A 26022-nucleotide genomic window follows, 5' to 3' on the forward strand; every position below is an offset into this window, starting at 1 on the left:
GACATGTTTATGTCATTTATTTGGAAATCGATGCACACACTCTACCACACAAAAGTTGGAAGCTGCAACAAATCAAGTGCCCGAGGCAGTGCATAGACGTGTAAACAAAGACAAGATGAAAATGCCACTCCGACTGATTCGGGAGCAAATCAGAGTGGCCGGGGCCCAGGCCCAAGATGACATTCACAGCGCAGGGTAAGTGCAAATGAATGGAATGTGAGGATGGAGGGGAGGAGGGCCACCCCGGGCCTTCCCACCCAGGAGGCTGCTCCTTCCTGGGCACCAACCTCAAACAGCGGGGGGTCGGAGCCGGAGCCCTGGCTCAACGCGGGGTCCTCCAGTCTGGGGAGCAGGAGGGAGTGTGCAGGCAGGGGAGTGGCCTCAGAGCTGATGGGCCCGGCTCACACCACCCCTCTCTTGTTTCTCCTCTCTCCCCCTCCCGGGACCCCTCTGCCATCCAGGGGAGAGGGGCCCTGGTCTGGGGAGCCAGTCCTCCAGAGTACGGAGACCAAGGCGGCCTCAGTGTCTCTGGGAGGCTTCTCGGCCTGAAAGGGGCAGAACCTCAAAGTAAAGTGTTAAGGCAATAAATAGAACATCCCACCTCCGGTGAAAACACTGAGAGGATTAAGTCTGCAGGGCTGACAGCACCCTGTAGATGTGGGGACAGGTGGGACAAGGTGGGGACGATGTGCGGACGGCTGTAGGACCAGCCAGTGCACAGCTAGAGCATTTGTGCGTCGAGCCGAAGGCAAAGCGCCCGGCAAAGTTTCTTGTCCTAATGAGGGTAGGGGATTCGGTCCAGCCCTATGCATCCTCTGACCTCCTTGATGTGGTCCCTGGGCCCCCGATGGGCCCTGGTCAGAGCCTCCAGCTCAGCCAGAGCACCGCCCAGGGGGTTCCAGGCTCGCAGAGGCAGGTGGGTGGGGCGGGATGACCAGCCCCACCTCCCCCATCTTTGGTGGTGGCAAAGAGGGAAGAGAAAGGACAGTCTTTGGCAGGACGAGGGCATGTCAGAGGACCGCATTCTGGTTTCTTGCTTGGGTCTGCCAAGGGCCCAGTCCCTGCCCAGACGTGGCACAAGGAAAGTAGACCCGCCCCTGTCCCACCCTTGGATGGTCGAGGCCTGCCACCCCCCAGGGTGCTCCCCAGGCCCTCTGTGACCCCACCTTCCCTCTCTGGAGCTGCAAGCTCCCTAGGGTGGGGGCAGGGGCGGGGCCGGCAGGACCGGGCAGCCAGAGACCATCTAGCCCAGGTTCCTCCCAGCTCAGGACATCGTGGCCTTCACCACAGAGCCCTGCCACCCTCATCTTCCACCTCTACCCTCCCAACCCCCCTCATCAGCAGCCCTGGGGTGGGGGGAGGTTCTGGGGTCCCACACCGAGGGCATCCCGGCTCTGCCTGTCCCACGTCTCCTCACAATACCACCCCCTCTCCCCCACCACCTTCCTTTCCCTCAGCCCCGCAGGTCCCTGGTCCGGCGGCTACTTCCCCAGGGACAGCTGAGGGCAGTCAGGCGGGCTCCCAGGGGCTCCGGCCCTCCCCAAGGCCGTTGGCGGGGATTCCCAGATGATGAGGGACAAGGTCAGGGGCAACGACCCTGGGCCACCAAGGCCCAGGCTCTGCCGCTGCGGATGGCCATGGATCCCCGGGCCCTTCAGTGCCGACCCAAAGGAGGGGAGGAGACGGCCTTCTCACGGCCGTCGCCCACGTGGACGAGGCCCGGGCGGCGCCCCTCCCCGAGCCCCCACCCGCCACTACGGCAGCTCCTCCAGGGGCCCGTTCTCTCGGGGCAGTGCCCCGTTGAGGCCGGCGCTGCTGGCCACTGGCGCCCCCAAGTAGCCGAGCAGGATGTCACTGCGGCGCCGGGACAGCTGCAGGATGTCGTCCGCCAGCGCCGGCACGGAGGTGTAGCGCACGTTGTCCAGGTCGAACATGTCCCTCAGGTACTGGACGATCTGGTGCTGGGGACAAGTCTGGCGTTGGCCAGGGCTTCGCGCCCCCCCCCGCCCCCCCCGCACGGACGCCCTCCAGACCACCCAAAGCCCCGCCCCGCCTACCGGACCCCCGCCCCGCCCCCAGGCTCCGCCCCCCAGTGCTTCCTGCGCACCCCTGCTCCGGGAACAGCCCAGGTCGGCCGCGCACTCTGCTTACCTTGAAGAAAGCACAGACTTCTGAGAGCTGGGGCTTGGGTCCGAGGAAGCCGAAGGCTAGGACGGGGCTAACGTGCTCCGATACGGAGTAGAAATGGGAGATGAAGCCATCGGGCACCTGCAAAGGTGGCGAAGCTGAGAGCTGGGACGCCGGCAGGGGGAGGCGGCAGGGCCCTGGGGGAAGAGCTGGGCTTTGGAGGGAGGCCTGGCTCAGTCGAGTGCTTGCTGAGTGACCCTGCAGAATGGGGGTAACCTCGAGGCTGCTGTGAGGCCTGCACGAGGAGGGGGCGGGGGGTGCTCAGCACAGAAAGCGCCCAGAGGACTTGGCAGTGGCAGCTGGTATCAGCCGGGCAGCAGAGCCTGGCTGGCAGAGGGGAGCAATGGATCGCAGCTCAGACAGAGCAGCCAGTCGCTGCCTGGGAGCGCAGATAACAGCAGCAGCCTGGTGGGGGGAGGGAGGCTGCTCCGCCCGCTTCCCCTGCCCCCACCAGATGCCTCCACCAAGCCAGCCACCACCCCTGTGCACCAGCCCTTCCTCCCTCCAGGATGCCCCCTCCCCTCTGGGTCCTTCAAGGCTTCCCAATGGCCCGTGCTGTGCAGGGTCCTGGCGAAGAGATAAAGCAGACCTCCATGTGCCTTTGAGGTCCTCCTGGTCAAGGGAGAGATAACAGCAGGACAGGTGCCAAGAGCTACGGCAGGGCCTGGGGGCTCAGCAAGACCTCCCTGCACCGGCCCAATTCCTCTGCCCACCCCCCCCCACCCCATCCCACCCTGCCCCCAGACCAACAGCTGGCGCATGCCGATTGGTCAGCTGAGGTGGGTACCACACCCCGGGCCCAAGGGGGTCACTCACCATCAGCAGTCTCCTCTTGGCTTTCAAGACTGACCAGCAAGCAGTGGCCAGGGCCTAAACCAAAGATGGGACCCCACCGAGGTTTCAGAATGAGGGGCAGGGCCCGCAGCCTCTCTCTGTCCCCCGCTCCCCCCACCCCAAGCAGGAAGGTGTGGCCTGGTGCCTGAGCTCTGCTGCTTCCCTCCCCTCGGTGAGGAACCAGCCACACCTAAACTTGAACCTTGATCTTAACCCTTCCAGGGGCAGGCCCCTGGACTAGCCGCTGAACTTCTCCAGGCCTCAGTTTCCTTTTCTGTAAAGTGGCCATGACCCACCATCCCCACCTCATTCAGAGGTTGTGGGGGTCCACAGTCATGGCCTGCAAACTTCGGGAAGACCAGACCCAGGTCATGCCTGCCCCACAGGGCCCTGCACTCCACTTCTGCTGTTCCTTTCTTTTTCCTCTGTTTTAACTTAATAAGATGCATTAAAACTGAGTAGAATTAACGGAGACCACAATGCAGAAGGAAAATGCCCACCATGCGGGTTCTAAACGGGCACAGAGAACAACGGGGTCCCCTGGGAAGCGGCTCCACAGCAGACACCTGGTCTGCCCGGGTTCCGGAGCCGCACATCATGCGGGGGAGGGGAACCTGCCCAGGGGGGTGACTGCTGCCTGACGGGTGGGGGGCCCAGGCCTGGTACCCAAAGCCAGGGACGGAGGAAAGCAGAGTCTGGGCCAAAGTGTGGGGTGACATGAGTGTGCGGAGGGCAGCCACCCACCGTCTCCTTGAAGCTGTCTGACAGCCAGCGGTTCCTCAGGACGGCGAGCACCGAGGACGGGGGGTTCTCCAGGTCCTCGAAGGCGTCCATGAGGATGAAGTCCAGCACAATATCGAAGAAGCTCATACACACCACCTGTGAGAGGGCAGGGATGCACTGAAGGCTGCAGGGCCATTGTCCAGATGGGAAGACAGTCCAGAGAGGTGCGGGTGCATGGGGGCCTGGGTGGGAACACATGGGACCGCAGTGGGGTGCAGCTGGGGCTGTTTCCCCGACAGCCTGGGCCCGTGGCAGGGCAGGAACTGAGGCCTGGCACTAGCGATAGGCCCATCTCAGGCCTCAAAATCAAGGCAGAGCTCTGCACAGGCACCCCCTCCCTGCTCGAGAATCTCGGGTACTAGGGACCCCACGGCACTGGGACTCGGCATAAACCAACTCACCCCACGGCCCTCCAGCTCCAGCCGCGTGGTGGCCCAGGTCTCGGGCCGCAGGGCATAGCCCATCATCTCCTCGTAGCTCTCCAGGAAGCCTTTGGGGCTCTGTGGGGAGAAGCACAGCCTGTTCTGGTCATGAGAGAGGCTCCAAGACTCACTGGGACGAGACCCACAGGAACAGGCCCGTGGCTGGACAGCCAAGGCAGGGCTGAGGTCGATCCCTGAGCAGCAGCCATGGAGAAAACCGGGCAAGACGTGTCCTCTGCCCACCACGACGTGCCTCTCAGAGGCCAGGGCACGTCCGGGACAGATCCAACGACAGCACACCCCACAACATCTCAGACCAACTCACAACTGAGCACCAAACGCTTCCCAGGAGATGCACACACAGGCCAGCATGAGCTCACTTTGCAAAGATGCGTTGAGCACAGGAGGCCGAGTCAAGCAGCCGAGGATCAAGCTCTCCATGCCCCTGGGTGTCACTGGTGAAATGGGAGAAGCTACAGTCCACACTCCTGGGCCTATTCTGGGGGAGTCCGTGAGCTCATGCACGGGACACCGTCAGCCCAGTGCCTGGACCTAAACGACCAATAGTCTCTAAGGCCTGCCTGCTGCTCTCGGCACACAGGACAGATCCTGCGCTTTCGGGGGCTGTAGGTGGAGCTGGGGCTCGTGACACGATGTGCGCATGCGGATGAAGCTGGGGGGGCGGGGTCTGTTCTCATGTGGATCAACGCATCCAATTCACGCGGTACTAAGAGGGACGATCCCCTAGTACACCCACTTTACAGCTAGGCATACTAAGGCTCTGGGAGATCAGTGATGTGCCCAAGAGCCGGCAGGGTGGAGCTGACAGAGACGGGCACAGGCCAGTTGATGCCACTTACACAGAACCCTGGGGGGAGGGGCCGCCAGACAGGTGTTCACCCAAATGTGAACACAGTGGAGTCGGGGACAAGTTTTCATGTTGCTTTTATGTGTCTGTGGGGCTTTGCTAAAATGAGCATGAATATTTTTGTAATCATGAAAAAAAAAATAACTCTTTTAAGCTGTAAAGAGAATTTGCTAGGGTGACCCCAGACCATGCCTTAATCCCTGAGCCTCAGTTTCTTCACATGTCAAGGAGGATGATGCAGGAGGGCTGGCGGCCAAGCACGTCTGACACCGTCTCCCAAGGTCCCGGGACATGCCCACACATGCATGAGGAGACGAGGCTTGGAGAGGGCGCAGGTCCGGCCCACGGACATGCAGCGACAACAGGGGCTGATCCCGCAAGTTCAGAGCCTAGGTGCCGCCCCCAGAACAAGCACCCTCCCGGGAGGGGCCCTTCCCAGCTCCGCCTGCCTACGACAGTCTGACAGCATCCGTCCCTGCCCCGGTCCCAAGGCTGAGTGCAGGCTCCGCTCTCCAGAGCTGCCACCCAGCCATTCACAAAACCCACGTCCCACAGGGATGGACGCAGAGTGAGGACGCAGAGCGAGGACAGCGCACCTCCAGGCCCGTCAGGGAGCAGCCACAGCGAACGGGCTGTCGGCGGAGCGCCCGGGACCCGCTTTAGCGTCACCTGCCCTCCCTTCACTTGCTCGTTCCTACCCTGTCTTGGGAGGCCACAGAGAACAGGCCAATGGCACAGCTGAAGTCAGGCCAACCTGGGTTCAAATGCCAACTCTGCCCTTCCCTTGCTCAGGGACCGGGCAAGCCCCTGACCCTCCCCAGGCTCGGGTTCCGTATCCACTGAGTGGAGACTGTGGTCAGGACCAAATGAGCTACTGGAGGTAAAGAAACATGAATGAAGCGCCGGGCTCGCTGCTGGCTGAACAGCAGCTGCTGGGACAATGATTACAAACACTTAGGGAGCACCTGCCCCGTGCCAGGCCCTGGGCTGGGCACATACCGATGCAGGGGCCGCTGCGGTCCCGGCCCTCAGGGAGCTCAGCGAGTAGTGAGAGAGAGCAACCTGCAGACAGGACGCCGGGGCACGGGGCCGTGCTGGCGGGCCGGACCCACGGGCTCTTGGCGCAGGCCTCCTGGGGACACAGATGGCTAGCAGCGACTTGAAAGACAGGGAACCAAGGAAAGGGGGGGGAAGGGGGACCGGGGAGCTTCTAGACACTGGTGGAAGTTCCACTTCCTGGCCTCGGTGCTGGGTACACAGGGGTTCAACCTTTTCATTCGTTAAATCCGAAGATTTGCTTTTATACTCCCGTGTGTGTATTTTACAATAAGGTAGTTAAGGACAACAGCACTGAGCACGAGGGTGCCAGGCGCGGAGGGACCAGCACAGGCAAAGGCCCAGAACAGGAGAAAGTCCGGTACAAGTACACACTGACAGCCTGAGCGCTTCGGGGCGCCTGGGGGGCTCCGGCACGTAAGCATCTGACTTTGGCTCAGGGTCCTGGGATCAAGGCCCGCGGCGGGCTCCCCGCTCAGTGGGGAGCCTGCCTGTACCTCTACCCCTCCTCCCCTGCTCGTTCTCTCTCTCTCAAATAAATAAAGTATTTTAAAAATAAATAAATAAAGCCTGAGCCCTTCATCTGGACAGGGTGAAGTGTGTGTGGCAGCTGGCTACAGAACAAAGTCTGGTCTTTGACCTCAAGGGCAGTGGGAGTGAGAGAACATTTCAGGCAGTTGGGTAATGAGGTCAGAGGTGTGTTCTTTTTTTCATTTATTTCTTTTTAAAAGTTCATTTATTTAAGTCATCGCTACCTCCAACATGGGGCTGGAACTCATGACCCCGAGATCAAGAGGCTCGCGCTCCTCTGACGGAGCCAGCCGGGTGCCCCCAGAGGTGCGTTTTAGAACCACTAGTTGGATGGGTGAGGTGAAAAGGACTCGGGAGAGGCGTTTTCAAGGGCTTTGCCCCAACAAGTGGCCAACAAACATGAAAATTCATGCAGCCTTATTAATAATCAAAGAAACACGAAAGAATGGATAACACAGATTAAAAGGGTTACTAACATCCAATTACCAACACAGTGCGTTTGGTGTCATGGAAGGACACACACGATGACACGTGTGGCAGGGACTGTGGCTGTTCAGGCACTTCTGAGAGCAGACTGGCAAAACCCAGAAGTCCCCGAGACAGGGTACCGTCACCTCTGAGCTTTGCCCCACGGAAAACTACAGGTCCCTAAAGAGGTCTGTAACAGGCAGATTATAACAGCAGTGTCACAGCGGAAATCAGACACAACCCAAATGGCCCTCCACCGCAGGACTCGATGAACCACAGCCAGGCTGCCCGAGGGAGGACGACGCAATCGATAAAAGCGAGTGCGTCCGCTAATGCGGACCGATGTACAGATAAACTCTTACACAACCGAACAGTCCGTAGGGAACTTCGGAAATTAAATAACCATGTTCAAGGGTTAGTCTGTGAAACTGGGCAGGAGAAGCAGAGCCAACTGTGGCAGTGGCTCCCTCTGGCAGGTGGGGTTCAGAAGGACCTTCTGAGGTTTGCATTTTGGAGTCACTGAATTGTATAAAACTGGGTGAGGGGCGCCTGGGTGGCACAGCGGTTAGGCGTCTGCCTTCGGCTCAGGGCGTGATCCCGGCGTTATGGGATTGAGCCCCACATCAGGCTCTTCCGCTGGGAGCCTGCTTCTTCCTCTCCCACTCCCCCTGCTTGTGTTCCCTCTCTCGCTGGCTGTCTCTCTCTCTGTCAAATAAATAAATAAAATCTTAAAAAAAAAAAAAACTGGGTGATGGTACCATCAGAAATAAAAAGCAATACAGAACCATATTTTTCAGAATCAGCACAGGAAATGCCCCTTACGCCTTTTCCAGCTCCCTCAGAGCCTTCAGGATGAAGTCAAAGTTCCTCAGCTTGATTTCAGATTGGGGTTTTTGTTTTTCTTTAAGATTTATTTATTCATTTGAGAGAGGGAGAGAGAGAGGGCACCACTGTGCGTGGGGTGGGGAGGGGCAGAAGGAGAGGAAGCCCGATCGAGGGTTCAATCCCATGACCCAGGGATCATGACCTGAGCCAAAAGCAACAGACGGACACTTAACTTACTGAACCACGCAGGCATCCTGGGCTTTTTTTTTTTTTTTTTAAACAAAACCAAATAAAAGTTACAAAAATTAAAATTAAAAAAGGCGAGGTGGGAAGAAGACCTGAAAAAAACTACCTTCTCGGCTTTGGTCATCAGGCCCGTCACCATCTGCCGGCCAACCTCCCCGAAGAAAAGCTGGTTGCTCTTGTCTTCCAGAAGACCCTAAGGAATGAGAAGGGAGGGGAGCGAGCTGGCGGAGAGGACAGTATAACGGAGTGGGCAGGTGACCCATCCGCCCAGAGGAGCCCGGTGTGGGAGCAGGCCTGGCAGACTGCCCGACTGTCCCCAGCCCCGGCTCCGTCCTCTCCAGGCGCCCCCGACACCCACCTCGAAGGCTTGCCGCACACAGTGCAGCTTGGCCAGAAAGTCCTGGTCACTGTAGCAGCCCAGGAGCTCAGTCCTGAGGAGAAGCACAGTCAGTCACCGCCCCCGGGACCTGCCCAGCGATGCCCTCTGGGGTCGGGCTGGAGTCCCGAGTGGCCCTACCGCAGCCGGGCAGTGAGACCTTGGGCAAGTGCCTGCCCTCCTCTAGGCCTCAGTGCTCCCCAGGCTGAAGGGAAGAGGCTGACTGGATGCTGAGGCAGTGCTGTACTCAGAGTCACGGAGTGCAGCTGCCAGGTCTGGGAGTCGGGCTGACCTCGGCCTCCTTCAGGCCCCAACTGGCAGACGACTGGAATGACCCCCCTGCTCCCAGCTGCCAGGACGCCAGGGCGGGGAGCTGCCATCCGTTCTGGGGCACCTGCAGGCACCCCGGTCTGCCTCCCCTCATCCACGTCGGTAACCAGGACTCTCGACCACTTTCAGTCAGTGAACTTTGAACACCCCTACTCAAATCCAGAGTCATGGCCAAAAGCCAAGTTCGAAGCATCATATCAAACAGCAAAATTAATTTAAGATGAATCAGAAACCCTAACTATGCCACAGACGGGGAAGCTGAGGCTGAGGGGGGGGTTGCGCAACTCGGCCAGGGCCCCAGGCTCTGAAGCGGCAGAACCTGGAAGGAATTGGGTCTGTCCGTCTCCGGCGCCCGGCTTCAGGGCCACCACTGAGACAGATGACTTCAGGACACAGGGCTTTGGAAGAGAGCCCACTGTGTTTCTGTGGTTAGATCCCTCTGATAACTTAGAATAAGCAGAAACAATTGTTATTTAACTAATTAATTATATTAATTTGCAGCTGTTAGTTGTAGGCCTGCCTGTCTTAGAACTCCAGGCCTTTCTAGACCCTTCGCGGCTGGGGCAGGAGCCACCGCCAGAGCCCTGCGGTCCTCACCAAGCACTGCTGGCCTCTCCGGCCTCCGAGCGGAGACAGGGCCCACCCCACCTGCCCCTGCTCCCCGCCTCCTTCCCCACAGCTCGCCTGAGGGTCCGGCAGGGCACTTTCCCCTCCTTCACCAGTTGCAGGGCCTCCTCATAAGCCGCGGCCGGCCTGGAGAGTGGGATCAGGTCATCTCCCGCCTGCAGGGACTCGAAGAGCTGGGGGAGGAGGCCCAGGAGGGGGAAGGTAGTGTTACCGCCTGTGTCCGCAGCATCCCAGGGGGTGAGGGTGCCCGCCCAGGGGACGCCCTAAGGCCAACCTCTCAGAGGGGGTGCCAGAGGGAACACTGACCCAACAGGCAAGAGGCCTTGATCTGAGTCCAGCTTGGCCCTCAGCATCCCCATCTCTGCCAGGGGCCAGACCCAGAGGGATCTACTGGACAGGTGCCCACATCTTCTCACGTCAGGCAGGCGGCCGGGCCTGACACAGGTGGCCATGGCAAGAGACTGACGCCAAGCGATGGGCGTGCAGTCTAAGAAGGGACAGGTTTGCGTGCGCTGGAGCCACGGGGTTGAACACCCGACCCTCACCCACAGGACCCAGGACTCCTGGCTTCTCACGCCTCCCTGTCCCCCGCAAGCGCACGGGGTCCCTGGGGAGCGGCACTTGGGGACTGCCAAATTCTGCTCCTGTCAGAAGAAATGCCTTCACTTTCCCATGACCCAGTGCTCATGGTGAGAGTCCCACAGGGGCCCGGGCTTCACTCCACCCCGCCCTCCCTCTCTGCCCCTCGACCCCGCCCCCCATCACCTCGGTAGCAGAGAAGAAGGAATCCTCGGAGGTCAGGCTGTCCTCATCGTCCCCCCGGAGACGCAGGGAGCCCTCGGTCAGGGGCAGCATGAGGGTCCTCTCTGGGAAGAGCAGGAAGAAAAGGGCTGAGCTGAGAGGCCAAAATCACTGGGCTTGGAATGCACGCAGGCAAAGCGACCAACACCGATTCTGGGCTGGCTCACCGCACAGCGCCTGTGTACTAAACACGTACGCACGAAGATTCTGGGCTCACCACCTCAAAGGAATGGCTTCTTTCGACGCTACAGCCTCCTTGGAGGTGGGCATAGCTAGGTGTGGAATGGGGCTGCCAAGGGCGCCCGCCCAAGGCCACACAGCTGCCCCCCGAGGCCCGATGGCCCCTGAACTCTGCGTGGGCAGGCTCTGCCGTACTGGGTGGCCCTGGGCAAGCTGACTCCCCCCCGACAAACTGAAACCTAGCCACTCATGACAAACAGCTCAAGGGAACGCATGGGCCACTGACGGTGTTTCTAGCCTCACCCGCTCAAGGGCCGTGGGAGTCTGGACCTTCAGGGCACCTAGGAAGGGTGTGTCGAACAGATAAGCAGAGGCCATGTCCTTAAAGGCCCCACCAGCCTCCTCTGCCACATGGGGAGGCCAGAGGAGGCCAGGATTCCTCTTCAGGCAAAGCCACTCGGGGAGAGGCCGTGAGAGGGTCTATCGCTGCAGCTGGCCCTTGCCAGGCCTGTGTCACCACTGGCAGAGCCGGGGAGCCGGACACAGGAGTCTGATGCCGCCCCTCAGGGCTGACAGCACCCAGAGAAGGGTCCTGCGGTCCACTCACTGCACGGGGTCTGGCACACTGGGGACACCAGGACAACACTGGCTGTCCGGCTGAACAGCTTCATTCTCGCTCCCTGATGTCACGGACCTTGACCTCGTCAGGGTGGGCAACAGCAAGACCTGTTTCCGACTAAGCTCCAGGAGCCATCCCTTATGAAGAGGGCATCCCACAGAAGAGGGCTCAAACCAAAGGCCCAGGACCCGTCAGGGGAGATGTGGACACACACGCCTGAAGGTCTGCTCCCAAGGGGCTGGGCCAAGGCACAGTGGCCAGCGACTCCCGGGCCCTCGTCAAGCCCTGCTCCTGCCTACTATATATAAAAGAACACCTCTGGGGCACCGGGCCGGCTCAGTCAGCACAGCACGTGACTCCTGATCTCAGGGCTGTGAGTTCGAGCCCCATGGTGGGTGTAGCGGTGACTTAAAGATAAAATCTTAGGGGCGCTTGGGTGGCTCAGTTGGTTAAGTGTCTGCCTTCGGCTCAGGTCATGATCTCAGGGTCCTGGGATCGAGCCCCGCGTCAGGTTCTTCACTGGGCAGGGAGTCTGTTTCTCCCTCTCCCTCTCCCTCTGTGCTCTCTCTCTCTCTCTCTCTCTCAAATAAATAAATAAAATCTTTAAAAAAACAAAATAAAATAAAATCTTAAAAAACAAAAACAAAACAAAAAGAACTCTCCTCTGTCCCTTAAGGCCTATTTCCCCATCTACGTATAAGGCACTGATCGAAGGAGGTCCAAAGGCTCTGAGGATTCTGAGGGAGCCACACCCCAGTTCTCTCACCACCTCCCACCTCCACCCTGCTAATGCCCCTCCCCCGCCCCATCCCCCCCCCCAGCCTGCAACCAGGCCAGCTCACCAAGGTCCAGCAGCACGCTGTCGGCCGGGAAGGTGGACCCAAACTCCTCCTGCAGGTGGTAAGCCCGGTGCAGCAGGGACTCCAGCTTCTCTGCAAACTCCCTTCGCTGTGACTCGGGCTGCAATTAAAACAATAAACATCAGCCCGGGCCCTTCACACCCCCCAGGCCCATGGTCCCCCCACCACCAATGATGGGGGGAGAAAAGGGAGCAGGCTCGGGGGCCCAGCAGCAAGGGCCCATGTCTGGACCTGAGCTCCCCAGTACAGGAGCCACCAGCCACATACAGCGAATGAGCAGCTGAAATGGGGTCTGTCCCAATGCAGGGGTGCCCTAAGTATAAACACATGCCGCATTTCAAATACTTAGGACCCAGAAACCGCAAACCAACAAAAATACTCTAAAATATCTCAGGGGCGCCTGGGTGGCACAGTCAGTTAAGCATCTGACTCTTGGTTTTGGCTCAGGTCATGATCTCAGGGTCCTGGGATCGAGCCTCACGGCAGGCTCTGTGCTCAGCGGGGAGTCTGCTTGAGTTTTCCCTCTGTCTGCCCCTCCCCCATTGTGAGTGTGCGCGTTCTCTCTCAAATAAACAAATATTTAAAAATAAAATGAGGGGCGCCTGGGTGGCCCAGTCGTTAAGCGTCTGCCTTCGGCTCAGGGTGTGATCCCGGCGTCTGGAATCGAGCCCCATGTCAGGTCCTTCTGCCGGGAGCCTGCTTCTTCCTCTCCCACTCCCCCTGCTTATGTTCCCTCTCTCGCTGGCTGTCTCTCTCTCTGTCAAATAAATAAATAAATACAATCTTAAAAAATAAAAAAAAAGCGTCTGCCTTCACCTCAGGTCATGATCTTGGGGTCCTGGGATCAAGCCCCATGTCAGGCTCCCTACTCAGCGGGAAGCCTGCTTCTCCCTCTCCTGCTCATGCTCTCTCTATCTCTGTCTCTCTCAAATAAATAAAATCTTTAAACAAATAAATATCTCAGTGATGCTCCATGTTGATCACACGCTGATACGATAATATGCCCCATACACTAGAGGACATAAAATGTATTACTAAGGGACGTCTGGGTGGCTCAGTCGGTTAAGCGTCCGACTCCTGATCTGAGCTCAGGTCTTGATCTTGGGGTCATGCGTTCAAGGCCCGCCTACTTGAAATAAACAAACAAATAATAAAATGTATTATTAAAATTGATTTTACCAGTTTCTTTTTTGCTTTTTAGTGTGGCCTCTAAGAAATTTTAAATGAGCTCTATGGCTTTGTACTGAACAATGCTGACAAATTATTTCCTCATTCTAAGCCTCTGTTTCCTTACCTATCAACTGAGATGAGAGTACCTACTTCCTAGGATTTTAGGGAAAATATGAAGGAGAGAAGGTATGCAAAGCCCTTCATACAAGGCTGGGCTGTGGTGATACCAGTAAGTACTGGCTACTATAATAATCATTAGAATATAATATATAACATATATATAAAATATAAAGTATAACATAATACACATAACATATCTTATATATATATATATACACACACACACATATAAGATATCATGTACGATGATGATAACATCATTATAGTAACAGGGCAGTCAGATTCCCAGAAAAAGCTGGGTTCATATTCCACCATTACTATAAACCGTGTACTTGGGAAAGTATTGCACGGAAGACACAACGGCCTACGGTTCAGCGAGCTCCTCCTGACCTTGGCCTCCAGGCTGGTATGTGGAAATAAGCAAGCACTGCACCTTTCACCCCACGAGCTTCTCGGCCAAGGGGCGAGACACAGGTAGGAAAACTCTGTTTTCCACCAAGGCTGCCAGATCCCGCACCTGTATGCAACCCGACCCCAGGGACGGGCCGAGGGCCAGCTCAGGCCCGAGCCACGGGGGACGGAGCTGGAAGCGCTCGGAGGAGGACGGCAAGGATGGAAATAGCTCTTTCACCAAGGGCTCGCTCTGGCCCAGGCACCCCGCTGTTCGGCCTTGCGGCATCCTTGAAGGCAGATATGGCTGTGACCCCGATTCACAGAGAAAACCCAAGGAGGCAAGTGGCCCAGCTCACTCAGCTAGAGCCCCAGCGGAGCCCATGGAACCCCAGGACCCAATGTCCGCTTTGCCAAAGTGGCTGATAGGACCCGACCCCACACAGCACGGCCGGCACAGCCCTGTAGCTTTGGCAGAGGTCTGCCCGCTCTTTCTCGGTGACGTGGCCTCGGGTTAGGGACCAGTTTCTTGGACGTCACACCCAAAGCACAAATGACAAAAGAGAAAAGATACACTGGACTCATTGAAATTAAAAACGTTTGCGCTGCAGGGGCACCCGGCTGGCTCAGTCGGAGGAGCGTGTGACTCTTGATCGCGGGATTATGAGTTCGTGCTCCACGTTGGCTGCGGAGCCTACTTAAAATAAAAAAAAATTTTAAAGAAATACAAAAGATTAAAAAAAATTTTTTTGTGCTTCAGAGGACGCCATCGAGAAAGTGAAAAGACGATCCACAGAATGGGAGAAAATATCTGCAGATCCCACCTTTGATAAGGGACTTTTATCTAGAATATATAAAGAGCCCTTACAATTCAATAATAAAAACACATAACCACTTGCCTGTGGAAACACACTGGGGTTGCTTCCGTGTCTTGGCTATTGTAAATGAAAGTATCCATCCACAGATGAATGGATAAAGAAGAAGTGGTATCTAGATACACAATGGAATAGTATTTAGCCATAAAAAAGAACGAAATCTTGCCATTTGCAACAACATGGATGTACCTAGAGAGTATATTGCTAAGTGAAATAAGCCAGAGAGACAAATCCCCTACGATTTCACTCATTTGTGGAATTTAAGAAACAAAACAAACGAACAAACAGAAAAAGAGACAAACAAAAAAACCAGAGTCTTCAATATAGAGACCAAACTGGTGGGCGCCAGAGGGGGGAGCGGGGTGGGGGGATGGGTGAAACAGATAAAGGGGATGAAGAGGGCACTTGTCGTGATGAGCACTGAGTAATTTATAAAATTGCCGAATCATTAAAAAAAGATAAACAGCCAAACCAAAAATAAAGGATCTGAACAGACACTTCTCCCAAGAAGACCTACAAATGGCCAACAAGCACGTGAAAAGAAGCTCCACACTGCTAGCCCAGGGAAATGCACATCAAAACTACAGTGAGAGAACCATTTCACACCTACTGGGATGGCTAGAACCAAAAAGACGGACGAAAACAAGTGCTGGCAAGGATGTGGAGACACCGGAACCTTCCTACACGGCTGGTGGGAATGTAAAACGGTGCGGCTGCAAAACCGTCTGATGGTTCTTCCAAATGTCAAACGTAACGTTACCATAGGACCCAGCAATTCCGCTCCCAGCTGTACACCCGAGGGAGTTAAAAACAGTGTCCACACAAAAACTTGCACACAAAACGATCATGGCAGCATGACTCATAAGAGCCACAAAGTAAAAACAACCCAGATGTCCGTCAATGGATGAATGGGTAAATAAAATGCAGTCCGGCCATACAACAGAATATTACTCAGCGATTAACAGAAATGAGGTAGTGATCCAAGTTATGAGAATGAACCTTGAAAACATTATGCTATAGGAAAGGGGCCAGTCATAAACGGCCACTGATCATGAGTCCATTTATAGAAATGTCCAGAACAGGCCAATCTATAGAGGTGAAAAGCAGATGAGGGGTTGCCTAGGGCTGGGGCTGTGTCTGACGGAGTATATGGGACTCCGTGGGAACAGGAGATGAAAATGTTCCAAAATTAATTGTGGTGATGAACACACAACTCCGAATACACGAAAAGCCAATGAATTGTACAATTCAGAACTGAACTGAAATGAATTTTATGGTATATGAGTAATCCTCCGATAAACCTGTTAAAAAATTTTCTTAGGATAGAAAAATGCCTGGAAGGATACCAAGCGGTTGTGTCTGGATGAAGGGTTGTAGGCATCAATGATACTGACAACAGAGATCATTTACTGAGCACCTACTTTGCACCAGGATCCTAGGGCTGGCAGTGGTGTCCCGCCAAGGGCCCCAGTGCTCAGGGAGGCTGAGGGCCTTTGCCCGCATCACACGACATGAGCTGCCCAATCAAAGATCAAAGACTGGGGGCTTTCCTCCCTGACTCTTTTCTATTTCTGTGGTTCTCACTATCCTGTGAGGAACACTTCGTTGCTTTCACGATAAGAACAATGAAAGTTCTAGAATTTTAAGATGTAGTATTAGCTATCGATACCACTTTGGAAACAGTTGGCTCCCTTCCTTCCATGATCTAGAATCCTCCTGCAGGTGTCTGCTGTCTGCCCACAGACAGCGGTGACCTGATGTAGGTGTGCCCTTGGGCACCGGAGGCTCTGTCTCCCCACCGGGCATTTCTCCGATGTCCTCTGTCTGTAGCTACCGTGCTCCTGCTTGTGTGGTGTGCTCTGAGCTAAAGCCCCCAGCTGGGGGAAACAGCACCAGACCGTCCACTTGTTACCAGCTGTGCCAGGCATGTCCTCATCCTGGTGCCGCAAACTGTTTCCCAGGCTCCCCTGCCAACTGGCTCATGGCCCACAGATGCACAGGTGGAGAAAGCATGGGACGGGGCAAGGGGGAGACAAACCCCTCCCAGTCCTGCCTCACACCGTATCACTGCCCCACCCTACCCAAGCTGGGGGGACGCCTGCCAATAAGCCCCCACCATGGTTCTAGGTTCTGTGGCTCCTACGCTCTGGACACACCCCTCACCTGTGCAACCAATTCCCTGGGTTAACCTCCCTTTTTGACGCCCGAAGTTGACCTTGACAGACTCCCCAGATACTGTCAGAATGCTCCCCGAAGAGCCCCAACTTTGTCCTCGCTCCAGCAGAGGACAGGAGCTCATAGGGCTTTTTTTTTTTTTTTAATATATAAAAGCATAAAGACTAAAATAGAAACAGTCCACCACCCTACCACCTATATAAGCCCTGCCCATAAGCTTAGCTCGAAATTAAGAAGGCCAAACAGTAAGTACCATCAAAACCTTTTTCCACCTTTCCCTTTCAACCCGATCCTCACAGATCACTGTTAAGCTTCCCCAGTTATGTGTCCAGAGGAAAGTAAAAACTCACATACACACCAGCAGTTCCCCATCCGCACACATACGCACGAATAGACGTCCTTCCGAACACGTACACACACGGGTCCTACTATGCACATTCCACACCTTGCTTTTTTCCACTTAATGACGTACTGCGAGACAGCAGCCTATCAGCCTATACAGGTTTCCCTCACACTGTGCTCCAGACCCCTACCGACGGGCATGCAGATCGTTTCCAGCTTTTTCTGGTTTCTCACTGTTAACAAGATGATGCGTCAGTAAACGTCCATCCTGGACACAAACATTTTTTATGTTAGCTTTTTTATTTTCTCTTTTCTGATGTGGAAATAAATACTGACACTGCCAAAAAAGTGTCTAAAGACAAGACAAGACAAAGGCTGTGGGATCCACTTAGCTGAAGGCAGGCTGTTCCCCAACAATCCTTCATAAAATCCACCTTTTCCTCACCTACTTGGGCCTGGGGTGTAATCCTCACCCTGGACTACTGAGTGATTACCAAACATCAGGTGTGTGCTAAGCACCTTACGTGTGGATTTTCCTTGGGTGGACGGACACCCTGGTGGAAGGGGAAGCTCCCATCCAGGAGCACAAGGGACGGCCCGGCAGAAGGCGGGGTGCTACTCTGTCTCCCAAAGGCTGGCTGCCTCCCTGCCCCACCTCCAGCTTCTCCACGGCTGGGAGCTAAGAGAGCCGCAGGAGAGGACCACCTACCTCCAACAGTACCTCCGAAGCAGTCTCAGGGTTCCGCAGGCTGTCCCCTGGTGTCGGGGTGCTGCTGCTGTCCCCTCTCTGCCCCACGCTCAGCGCCTGCTCCCACTTCTGAAGAGCCTCCTCGAACAGCTCCATGCCTGTGCACGGGTGGGAAGACAAGGGAGAGTCTGACCTCGGCAGAGGAGAGCGGCCAGGCCCCACACTCAAGACGGGGTCAGAAAAGCAAGGAGGCAGAAGGACACGAAAGCATAAGAACGGGCAGACTGCGTGAGCCGGCTCCTAGTCACTTTTCCACGCGGGTCAGTTTACAGCCTCCATTCAGACCAGATGTGTTCCTGGAGACTGTCCCCTATCCACAAATGGCTGCAGACCACCGAATCACGGTTCTGGGGTTGGGAGTGGGGTTGCAAACCAGCACCTGGGAAGGGGTCCTGAGCCCAGCCTGGGCCATTCTTCCCCCACCTCCACCCCAGGAGAGGCCCACGGCTGGCCGGCTGGCCAGTACCTTGCATGTAGAGACTCTCTGCGTTGCCGTCACTGGTGGTCACGGACTCTTCCAACCCTCTGGCGTCCCATGGTCCTGAGCACGCAGCCGTGGGGCTGGATGAGTTCACTGCTACCATCTGGGCACCAAGTAGCACAAGGACCCAAGGGCAAGGGGTAAGGCCCTCCCAGACCCTTTGTAGGACCCGAGCCCCTCCCACAGCCTGGTCCTCTGTCACACGCCCTCTCCGAAGACCATCCCTGAAGCGGGCCCCCAGCACACGGCCAAGCCCTCAGCAGGGCCTGGTCCCACCAACTCTAAGCACTGGACGGCACTTCACAGAAACTACAGAAGCGGGAGGAAAGAAGCCAACGGCCAGCCCAGCCTCCTACAGAAGCCGTCCCGGCCTGTTCCCTGCTCTGGCGCTCTGCTACTGGTGGGGCGGGGGGGGGGGGGGGGACTAGGAAGACCGAGGGAGCTCCCACCACTTCTCGCCCTGCCGGAATGTGGGCTCCTCCAGGGCAAGCGCCGTCTCTTGCTCACCCCTGGGTTCCCAGACCAGAGCCGGGCTCAGAGCTCACTGCACCAACGGGTCACTAGATGAGCGAATGAGGCCAAAGCCACTCCCCAGGAGAAAATATGCTTCTCTTTGTCTCATTTATCTCTTTATCTCCAGCAGAGTGCCTGGCACAAAGCAGACGCCTGCTCTGTGTCTGATGCACGAATGAATGAACTTTCATAGACGAGTGTCTTCCCCACGCGGGACCGCCCACCTCTGTTCTGCCCCTCTCCAGCTCTCTCACCGAAGCCCGGCCCTCACTCGGTAAGTGACCGGCGACAAGCTCAGAAAGCCTGTGTGGACGGAGGAGAGACCGAAGGAAATCTCTTCTGTCTCCTTCCAGGCTGTCCGCTCCCCGAGGGCAGAGACTAGAGCCTTCTCGGTAGCAGGGCCTGAGCCCAGCGCCCCGGTGCCCTCCCCCGGCTGTTTACCGAAGCCAAGCTGTGGGAGGAGCCTGAGTGCTTGCTGGGCTCGATGGACGAGATGCCACTCAGAGTGTCGTTGCTCTTGCTACTGGGGCTCTGCATCCTCCGGCTGGAGTAGCCTATGAGGAACAGGAGTGCAACGGTCACGCAGGTCACGCAGCCTTCGAGTCCGGCCTTTGCACAGGCTGTTCCCACCTCCAGACGACCCTCCCCCTCCTCATCTGGGAGCTCGTCCTGCCCCCCCCTCTAAGTCAGGCGGACGGCAGAGCGCCCAAGCACATGCACTCAGCACAGTGCGACGCCTCTGCCTGTCGTCCGGCTCACCGGCGTGTATCCCTGTCGCCCGGCACAGGGCCCGGCCCAGAAGGCCCAGGACCTGCCAGATAAACTGGAGAATGAGGTCTGGCGACTTCTCCTCCTACTTCTCCCTCAGTCTCCCCTGTGTTGCTAACTGATTTGGAATTCTCCTCCTTCCAAAAAGAATTTGAGAAGAATTTTTTTTTTAAATTTATTTATTCGACAGAGATAGAGACAGCCAGTGAGAGAGGGAACACAAGCAGGGGGAGTGGGAGAGGAAGAAGCAGGCTCCCAGCAGAGGAGCCTGATGTGGGGCTCGATCCCAGAACGCTGGGATCACGCCCTGAGCCGAAGGCAGACGCTTAACCGCTGTGCCACCCAGGCACCCCGAGAAGAATTTTTTTAAATACACACAAAACTTTTTTTTTAAGTGAGAAAAGCAGGGAAGGGAAAAGAAGGTAACACTAGAGGTGGGGGTGGTGGGACGGGGTAGGCAGGGGAGCAACTCCAGGTATCCCAGGGGCCTGTGAACACAGAAACCCAGCTACCTCAGCACTTCTCAGGTCCTGTTCTAGACTAGTCTTAAAACTTCTTTTTCTAGTTGTAAAGAGAAAACTTCCCTTTTGCAATGATAATTCCCAATTAAAATTCATTTTCATATAAGGGGATTTTTCCTCCTCCTCCTCCTTCTTTTTTTTTTTTTTTTAAAGTAGGCTCCATGCCCAACGTGGGGCTTGAACTCATGACCCTGAGATCAAGAGTCGCACACTCTACCGACTGAGCTAGCCAGGCACCCCCAGGGGGATTTTTTGCTTCTTAAACCAGATTTCTCCCAAGATGTGAGCCTATGAGGAGTTCCTGCCTCAGGAAGGGATCCATGTGATATTCAGTCGTGGCGAACACTGGGTTGCTGGGTTACAAAATGAGCAGGGTCCGTAAGGGTTTTGAAAGCCACCCCAGAGGCACCTGGGTGGCTCAGTCAGTTAAGTGTCTGCCTTCAGCTCAGGTCATGATCCTGGGGTCCTGGGATCAAGTCCTGCATCCAGCTCCCTGCTCAGCAGGGAGTCTGCTTCTCCCTTGGGGCGCCTGGGTGGCACAGCGGTTAGGCGTCTGCCTTCGGCTCAGGGCGTGATCCCGGCGTTCTGGGATCGAGCCCCACATCAGGCTCCTCCACTATGAGCCTGCTTCTTCCTCTCCCACTCCCTGTGCTTGTGTTCCCTCTCTCTCTGGCTGTCTCTATCTCTGTCGAATAAATAAATAAAATCTTAAAAAAAAAAAAAAATGAAAGCCACCCCAGCAGACACAAAATAGCTCAAAGGCAACCAGGGGCTGCGGGGGAGGTGAGAGGGGCTGACTACACAGGACGTGGAGGGACCGCCAGCACGGCGGTACAGTTCTCGATGTGGTGTAAACAGCACTACGGATGCTACACTGAACTGCATAAAGAACTGTCTGCTCAAAAGGCTGAACTTAACTTTAAAAAAAAGGAGGGGGGATGGGGAGAATGCCATCTGGTTCAGGAACCACAAGGCCCTTCTTGCTCCTAAGCCAGGGGACTTCCCTCCCTGGGCAGGGGAGCTGTGTCCCGCCAGCCCCCTTTGGACGCAGGTGTTCCCAAGGGGTCCTCAGATACTGAGAACTACCGCTGCCGACAGGACATGTGCCTCCGGCCCCATCACCCACCAAATCCTTGACTTGGTGACGACTCAGGGCAGTGTCTACCGCCATCCCTGCTTCCCGGAGGAGGGGAACTCAGCTTGGAGACAGGACATCACTAGCCCGAGATCTGACAGTGACCAGGGGTGCAGCTGGGACTTAACTCCAGGTCGAACCCTCCCCCAGCACCTCACACCTACCTTTCTTCACTGACGGGACCTTCCTGGCCATGAGGATGGGGAGGGGCACCGTGCCCAGATGTGCGCCTCCCATCTCGGGGCCGACCTGCTTCTTCCTCCGCCGTCGCCTCTTCAGCTGATGGGCGGCCAAGGCCAGGGCCACCGTCCCCAGGGCTGTGGCAAAAAGGACCTTCCGCAGGCCTGGTGTCAACCGCAGCTGGGAGAAGGCAGACTGCAGGAAAAGAGGCAGGCAGCTGGGCTACATCTCCCTGGCAGAGCTCTGAGGGGGGCAGAGTTGTGCTGGGGAGCACCCAAGGGACAGAGGAGACCTCAGGCACTCAGGGGCTATTTGCTGACCAGGAATGATGGAGAGCCACCCCCCCCCCCCAGGAGGGACCTGGCCAGCACCTCTGAAATGTGGACCGCAGAGACGTAAAGAGGGGGATTGGGGACAGCAAAATGACAATGCCAAAGAGATCACATCTGGGCTCTAGTAGGTGTCCCTAACTCCATCGGTCGTGATTCTGACAGCTGCTGTGACTGAGCCCCACTATGCCAGGCACGGCACTAGGATTTTACCCGCGCCACCTGGCTGAATGAACGCCTGTCATTTCCCAGGTGAGACTATGAGGCTCGCTCAGGTTAAGACGCGTACTCAAGATGATGGGGAGTCAGAAATCAAACCTGGGCCTCCTGACCCCATTTCTTAACGACTCCCTGCAGTTGATAACATTCACTCCACCTAACTGCCCCATCTGTACAATTCCCTGCTCCTCGCGCTCTGCCTGCTAAACTGGGAGCCCCTCGGCTGGGGCCGCACCCCATGTGGCAGGGCTTTAGAAGTGTCGAAGGACCTGGTCAGCCACAAACATCTGAGGTTGGCAGGGAGGGCATTACTGACCCCTTTGATACACTGAAAAACTGAGCCCAAGAGTTCACACAGCCCTAGGGTGAAGACCAGGCTTGGGGTCCTAGACGCCTCACGTAGTCCTTCCTGTTCTCCTCAAAGAGGAGAGAGACCCCAGAAATTCAGGGCAATAATGAGGGATGAGCTTTCCCAAATGCCAGGGACCCTGGGATGAGTGGCTCAGTGTTTCAGAGGTCGGAGGGGTAAAGGCAGGACCACAACCCACCCCAACCTTTACCTGCCCAAAGGTCGTGTACAGGAACACAGGGATCTCGGCCACCGTCATGGCTAGTGCCTGCATCATGGACATGCCCTCAGTCCTCCGGAACGCCATGGCAGGACCAGCACCCTCGGGTCTAAGAGCTGCCAAGGAAAATGTCTTCAACTGGCCGCTGGCTGGGTCCCAGGCACCATCCACGCCTCAGAAAGACAGGGACGCACATACCAGAGGGTCCTTCCACAGAGCTGGGAGACAGACGACCAAGTCAGACACAAGGATTTGCTCCTGTGAGCACAGCGAAAAGCCCATAAGAGTGCCCTGGGGGGTGAGGTGGGAGCAAAGCCTACCTTCGGAACACCAGGCCTGGAACCAGGCCCCTGCCTTGTGGAACCACCAGCAGGAAGGCAGCCAAATGGAACTTCTAGGGCCCACACACCCTCTGCCCACCCTGAGCCCTAGGAGCAGAAGACAGCATCTCTGGTATGTTGGCCCAAGAACAGGCCCAAGGCCTGGGAGATGGACAGCTCACCCTCCAACCTGGGGCCTTACAACACACTTGCACAAGCTTTTTAAAACCCGTGGTCCGCTGGCTATACGAAAAGCTCAAGCCACGAAAGGGTCAGGCCCCTGACTGAGAATCGTTCCGTGGTTTCTGTCTCCCACAAAGCCAAGAATGTTTTTATTTCCTGTGGGCTGTATTATGAAAGCAGCAGAGTGTCCGCTCAAACACGAAAGCCACTACACTCTACGTGGGTGTTCTGCACTGGGTTCCTTACATATGCTATTTCACGGGATCGTTACAGTTCTGTGAAGGGGATGCTATCTAGCCCCGCACGCCATCTCTGCCAGCTTCCAAAGAGGAAAGTGAGACTCGGAGGGGTGAAGTCAGGAGGGGTCCGCCGTCATGCAGCTAGTACGAGGTAACATTGGGACTTGGACCGAGGCCCCCGGACTTCGGACTCTGTGCTCAATGCAACCGTTTCGCTCTATCTGACATGCAGCAGGAAGTGGCCAGCCCCAGCAGAACCACGAACTACAAGGGCAACTTTCCCCTGGGGCCTTCGAGACCCTCAGGGTGCCCCGCTGCCCCATTCCAAGGTCAGTAAGTGGCTTGAGTCCACGCTGCCCAGTCCCTAAGGTCCTGCAGAGCACTCCCCAACGTTGCCACCGCAAAGACCAAGGATGCCTTCAAGGTCTCCTGGGACCTCAAGCGGAAGGAATACACAAGCCAGGACAGACCCTATCAACCTGGGACGGCGGCCAAAGTCACTGGAGCAGCACAAGAAACAGCTTATCCCCAGTGAGTGGGAAGGATGGACATCCTACCCACTACATCCCACCAGGGCAGCCCTAGCGCCGGGCTGCGTGCATGAGGGGGCCGCGCCGGGGAACAGCCAGTCTAGGGCCAAGGAGACAGTCATGCTGTCAAGATAGGAGACATCCTGCCCGGAGGCTGTGAACTGAGCTGTGACCTCCAGTGGTCAGGGTCCAGGTTCGTATCATAAGCCAGCTCCTTCATCCCCCCAAACCTGGCCCAGGCCTCAGAATCCCAGAGAATCAGCAGCCACTATTTCCCCAGCACTTATATTATTGGCCAGGCTTGGAACAGGCTCTGGCTGGGAGTCTAGTGACTTAGAGACAGATGGGGAAACTGAGGCCATGAGAGGTAAGCTGACTGACCTCGCTAACTGACCAAACTGGGATGTGACCTCCGCTGCAAGGGATCCTGAAGCTACGGTGTTTCCCCTGAGGCGCCTGCTACAGCCGCCACGTCTCCCTCCTTGCCACGCCTGAAGGACTTCTGGGCCCAGGTAAGAAGCCCACAGGGAGCTACAGCAAAGAGCCTGAACACGTGCTCCAGGCTTGAGACGGGGCTGGGAGGCCGGTTACTTGCCTGCAGGAGAGTCAAGAACAGCCTCTGCTGCTCCAGTTGAGAGGAGAGTGGCAAGTGCAAGGTGACAACACTGGCCCCCAAGTCCGCTTCACTCCAGGCTCGGATCCCAGCTCAGCTCGACGGTGCCCTGTTCTACCCCCACTGACACAACCCGGGGAGAAGCCTCCTCTTCTCCACAATGACAGCCTGTAGCAACGTTTCCCACCCTGTGCACACTTCCAACGCCATTCCCAGCTGGGCAAGTTACCCTGTAACCTTGGGCAAGAAGCTCCTCATTCCGCCCTGCTGTGGCATTTACAACACCCTCAGCCTGGATGTCCACACTTTCCACAGGGGCACCTCCTCCCGTGCCCTGAGCAATCCTATTCATGACTCTGGCCTGGGCAGCCCGTCTTTCCTCCCTGACCCCAGCATGTCCCGGGCCCGGGCACTCCTCTGAAGCACCCTCTGCCCAGTCTCTGTCCATTCCACCCTAGACGCCTTACAAGTCTGACCAAGCTGGGTACTGGGCACTCCCGCACTGGACCTCGGCGATATCCCCTTCTTCAGAATCTGCTCATCCCATCTCGGTCGTCTCCCTGCGCAGCCCCGGTTCAGGCCCCCTTTTCTCTTGCCCGACCCCTGGACTATCCTTGAGGGTCGTCCAGGTGCCCATTGGCGCCACCCACGGCCCGCACACCTGCTCCCTCCGTCTCGGGTACTTTCCTAGCCCAGGTTCGGGAACCTGCGACCCTGCAACGTTCCAGGCCCGAACATTTCCTCACTGACCTGGTACCTTCCATTCCACCTCTCGCGCCGCCCACGGCCCGGGTACCTGTTTATTCCAACCCGGGCCCTTCTAGTCCGTCTGAGCCTGGACACCTGCGCTCCCACCCAGTTCCTTGCTCAGACCCAGCTCCCCCACGCTGCAAGCCTCAGTCCCGGGCCCTGCCGCGTCGCCCACCGCACGGGCTCATCCCGAGGCGCCACTCACCCACGATCCCATCGCTGCGGAAGGGCAGCGTCTCCTTCCCCGGCGCCCGCGCAACCAACCTCGCGGCCACCGCGGGGGGGCGTGGCCTCACGCAGGGCCAAACCTCCTTTGCCCAATGAATGTAGCCGAAGCCTTCTTCGCCGCTCCGGTCTCTGGCCAATGGGCCGGATCACGTGACCAGCCTGGCCGCACCTCCCTCGGCCCCTGCTCCGCCCCCTAAGTGCGGTTGAGGCGCGGAAGGGCTCTCTTCTCCCCTACTATTGGCCGTCGGGATTCGATTGACTCCCGTGGCTGAGTGGGGCGGGGCCACCCTTAAAGAGGCTGAGGCGGAGCTATGAAGTCTCTAAGGGTCTTTCTGGGAGGGACCTGCGATTGGTCTGAGCCCTCTTCGGCTTCTCTGCTCCTCCCCGTCCACACACAAATTCTGCCCGCCCTTCAAGGGCCCATTTTCAAATGCCACTGCCTCTGACTTCCCACAGCATCTTTTTAAACCAAACTTGGCACTCCCCACTTTCTTTTGGAGCTGTTTGCAAACTTCCGCTACCAGTCCTTGTCTCCCTGAGAGTTGAAGTCAAGTGATTACGTTCCGACCGCCCAACGGTGCCTCGAACGAAACACTGGGTTTGAACAGGGC

The 26022-nt window shown here is 56.8% G+C and overlaps 1 protein-coding gene across 3 annotated transcripts; it reads right to left on the reverse strand.

The window, feature by feature from the left end:
* MIGA2 (mitoguardin 2) lies at positions 1-25521 on the reverse strand. 3 transcript variants are annotated; one of them, XM_045771063.2, is made up of 16 exons: positions 25389-25520; positions 22540-22766; positions 21416-21626; positions 19269-19381; positions 18300-18417; positions 17795-17931; positions 11996-12113; positions 10319-10419; positions 9611-9726; positions 8579-8651; positions 8327-8413; positions 4206-4304; positions 3766-3900; positions 3004-3057; positions 2152-2268; positions 1-1961 (listed from the first exon to the last, which is right to left on the reverse strand). In XM_045771063.2, the coding sequence occupies exons 2-16, from the start codon at positions 22633-22635 to the stop codon at positions 1755-1757; spliced, it is 1782 nt and encodes a 593-aa protein (XP_045627019.1). In that variant the 5' UTR covers positions 22636-22766; positions 25389-25520; the 3' UTR covers positions 1-1754. The 3 variants fall into 3 exon arrangements, 2 of the variants coding, with proteins under 2 accessions (XP_045627019.1, XP_087725408.1); XM_087869282.1 differs by lacking the exon at positions 25389-25520 and adding an exon at positions 24416-25342; XR_006775132.2 differs by having other exon boundaries at positions 1824-1961; positions 4206-4323; positions 25389-25521.
* Positions 25522-26022: the final 501 nt, after the last annotated feature.

This window comes from Ursus americanus, chromosome 18, assembly GCF_024610735.1.
Source record: "Ursus americanus isolate L20-20 chromosome 18, mUrsAme1.1.p, whole genome shotgun sequence".
Taxonomy (NCBI): Eukaryota; Metazoa; Chordata; class Mammalia; order Carnivora; family Ursidae; genus Ursus; species Ursus americanus.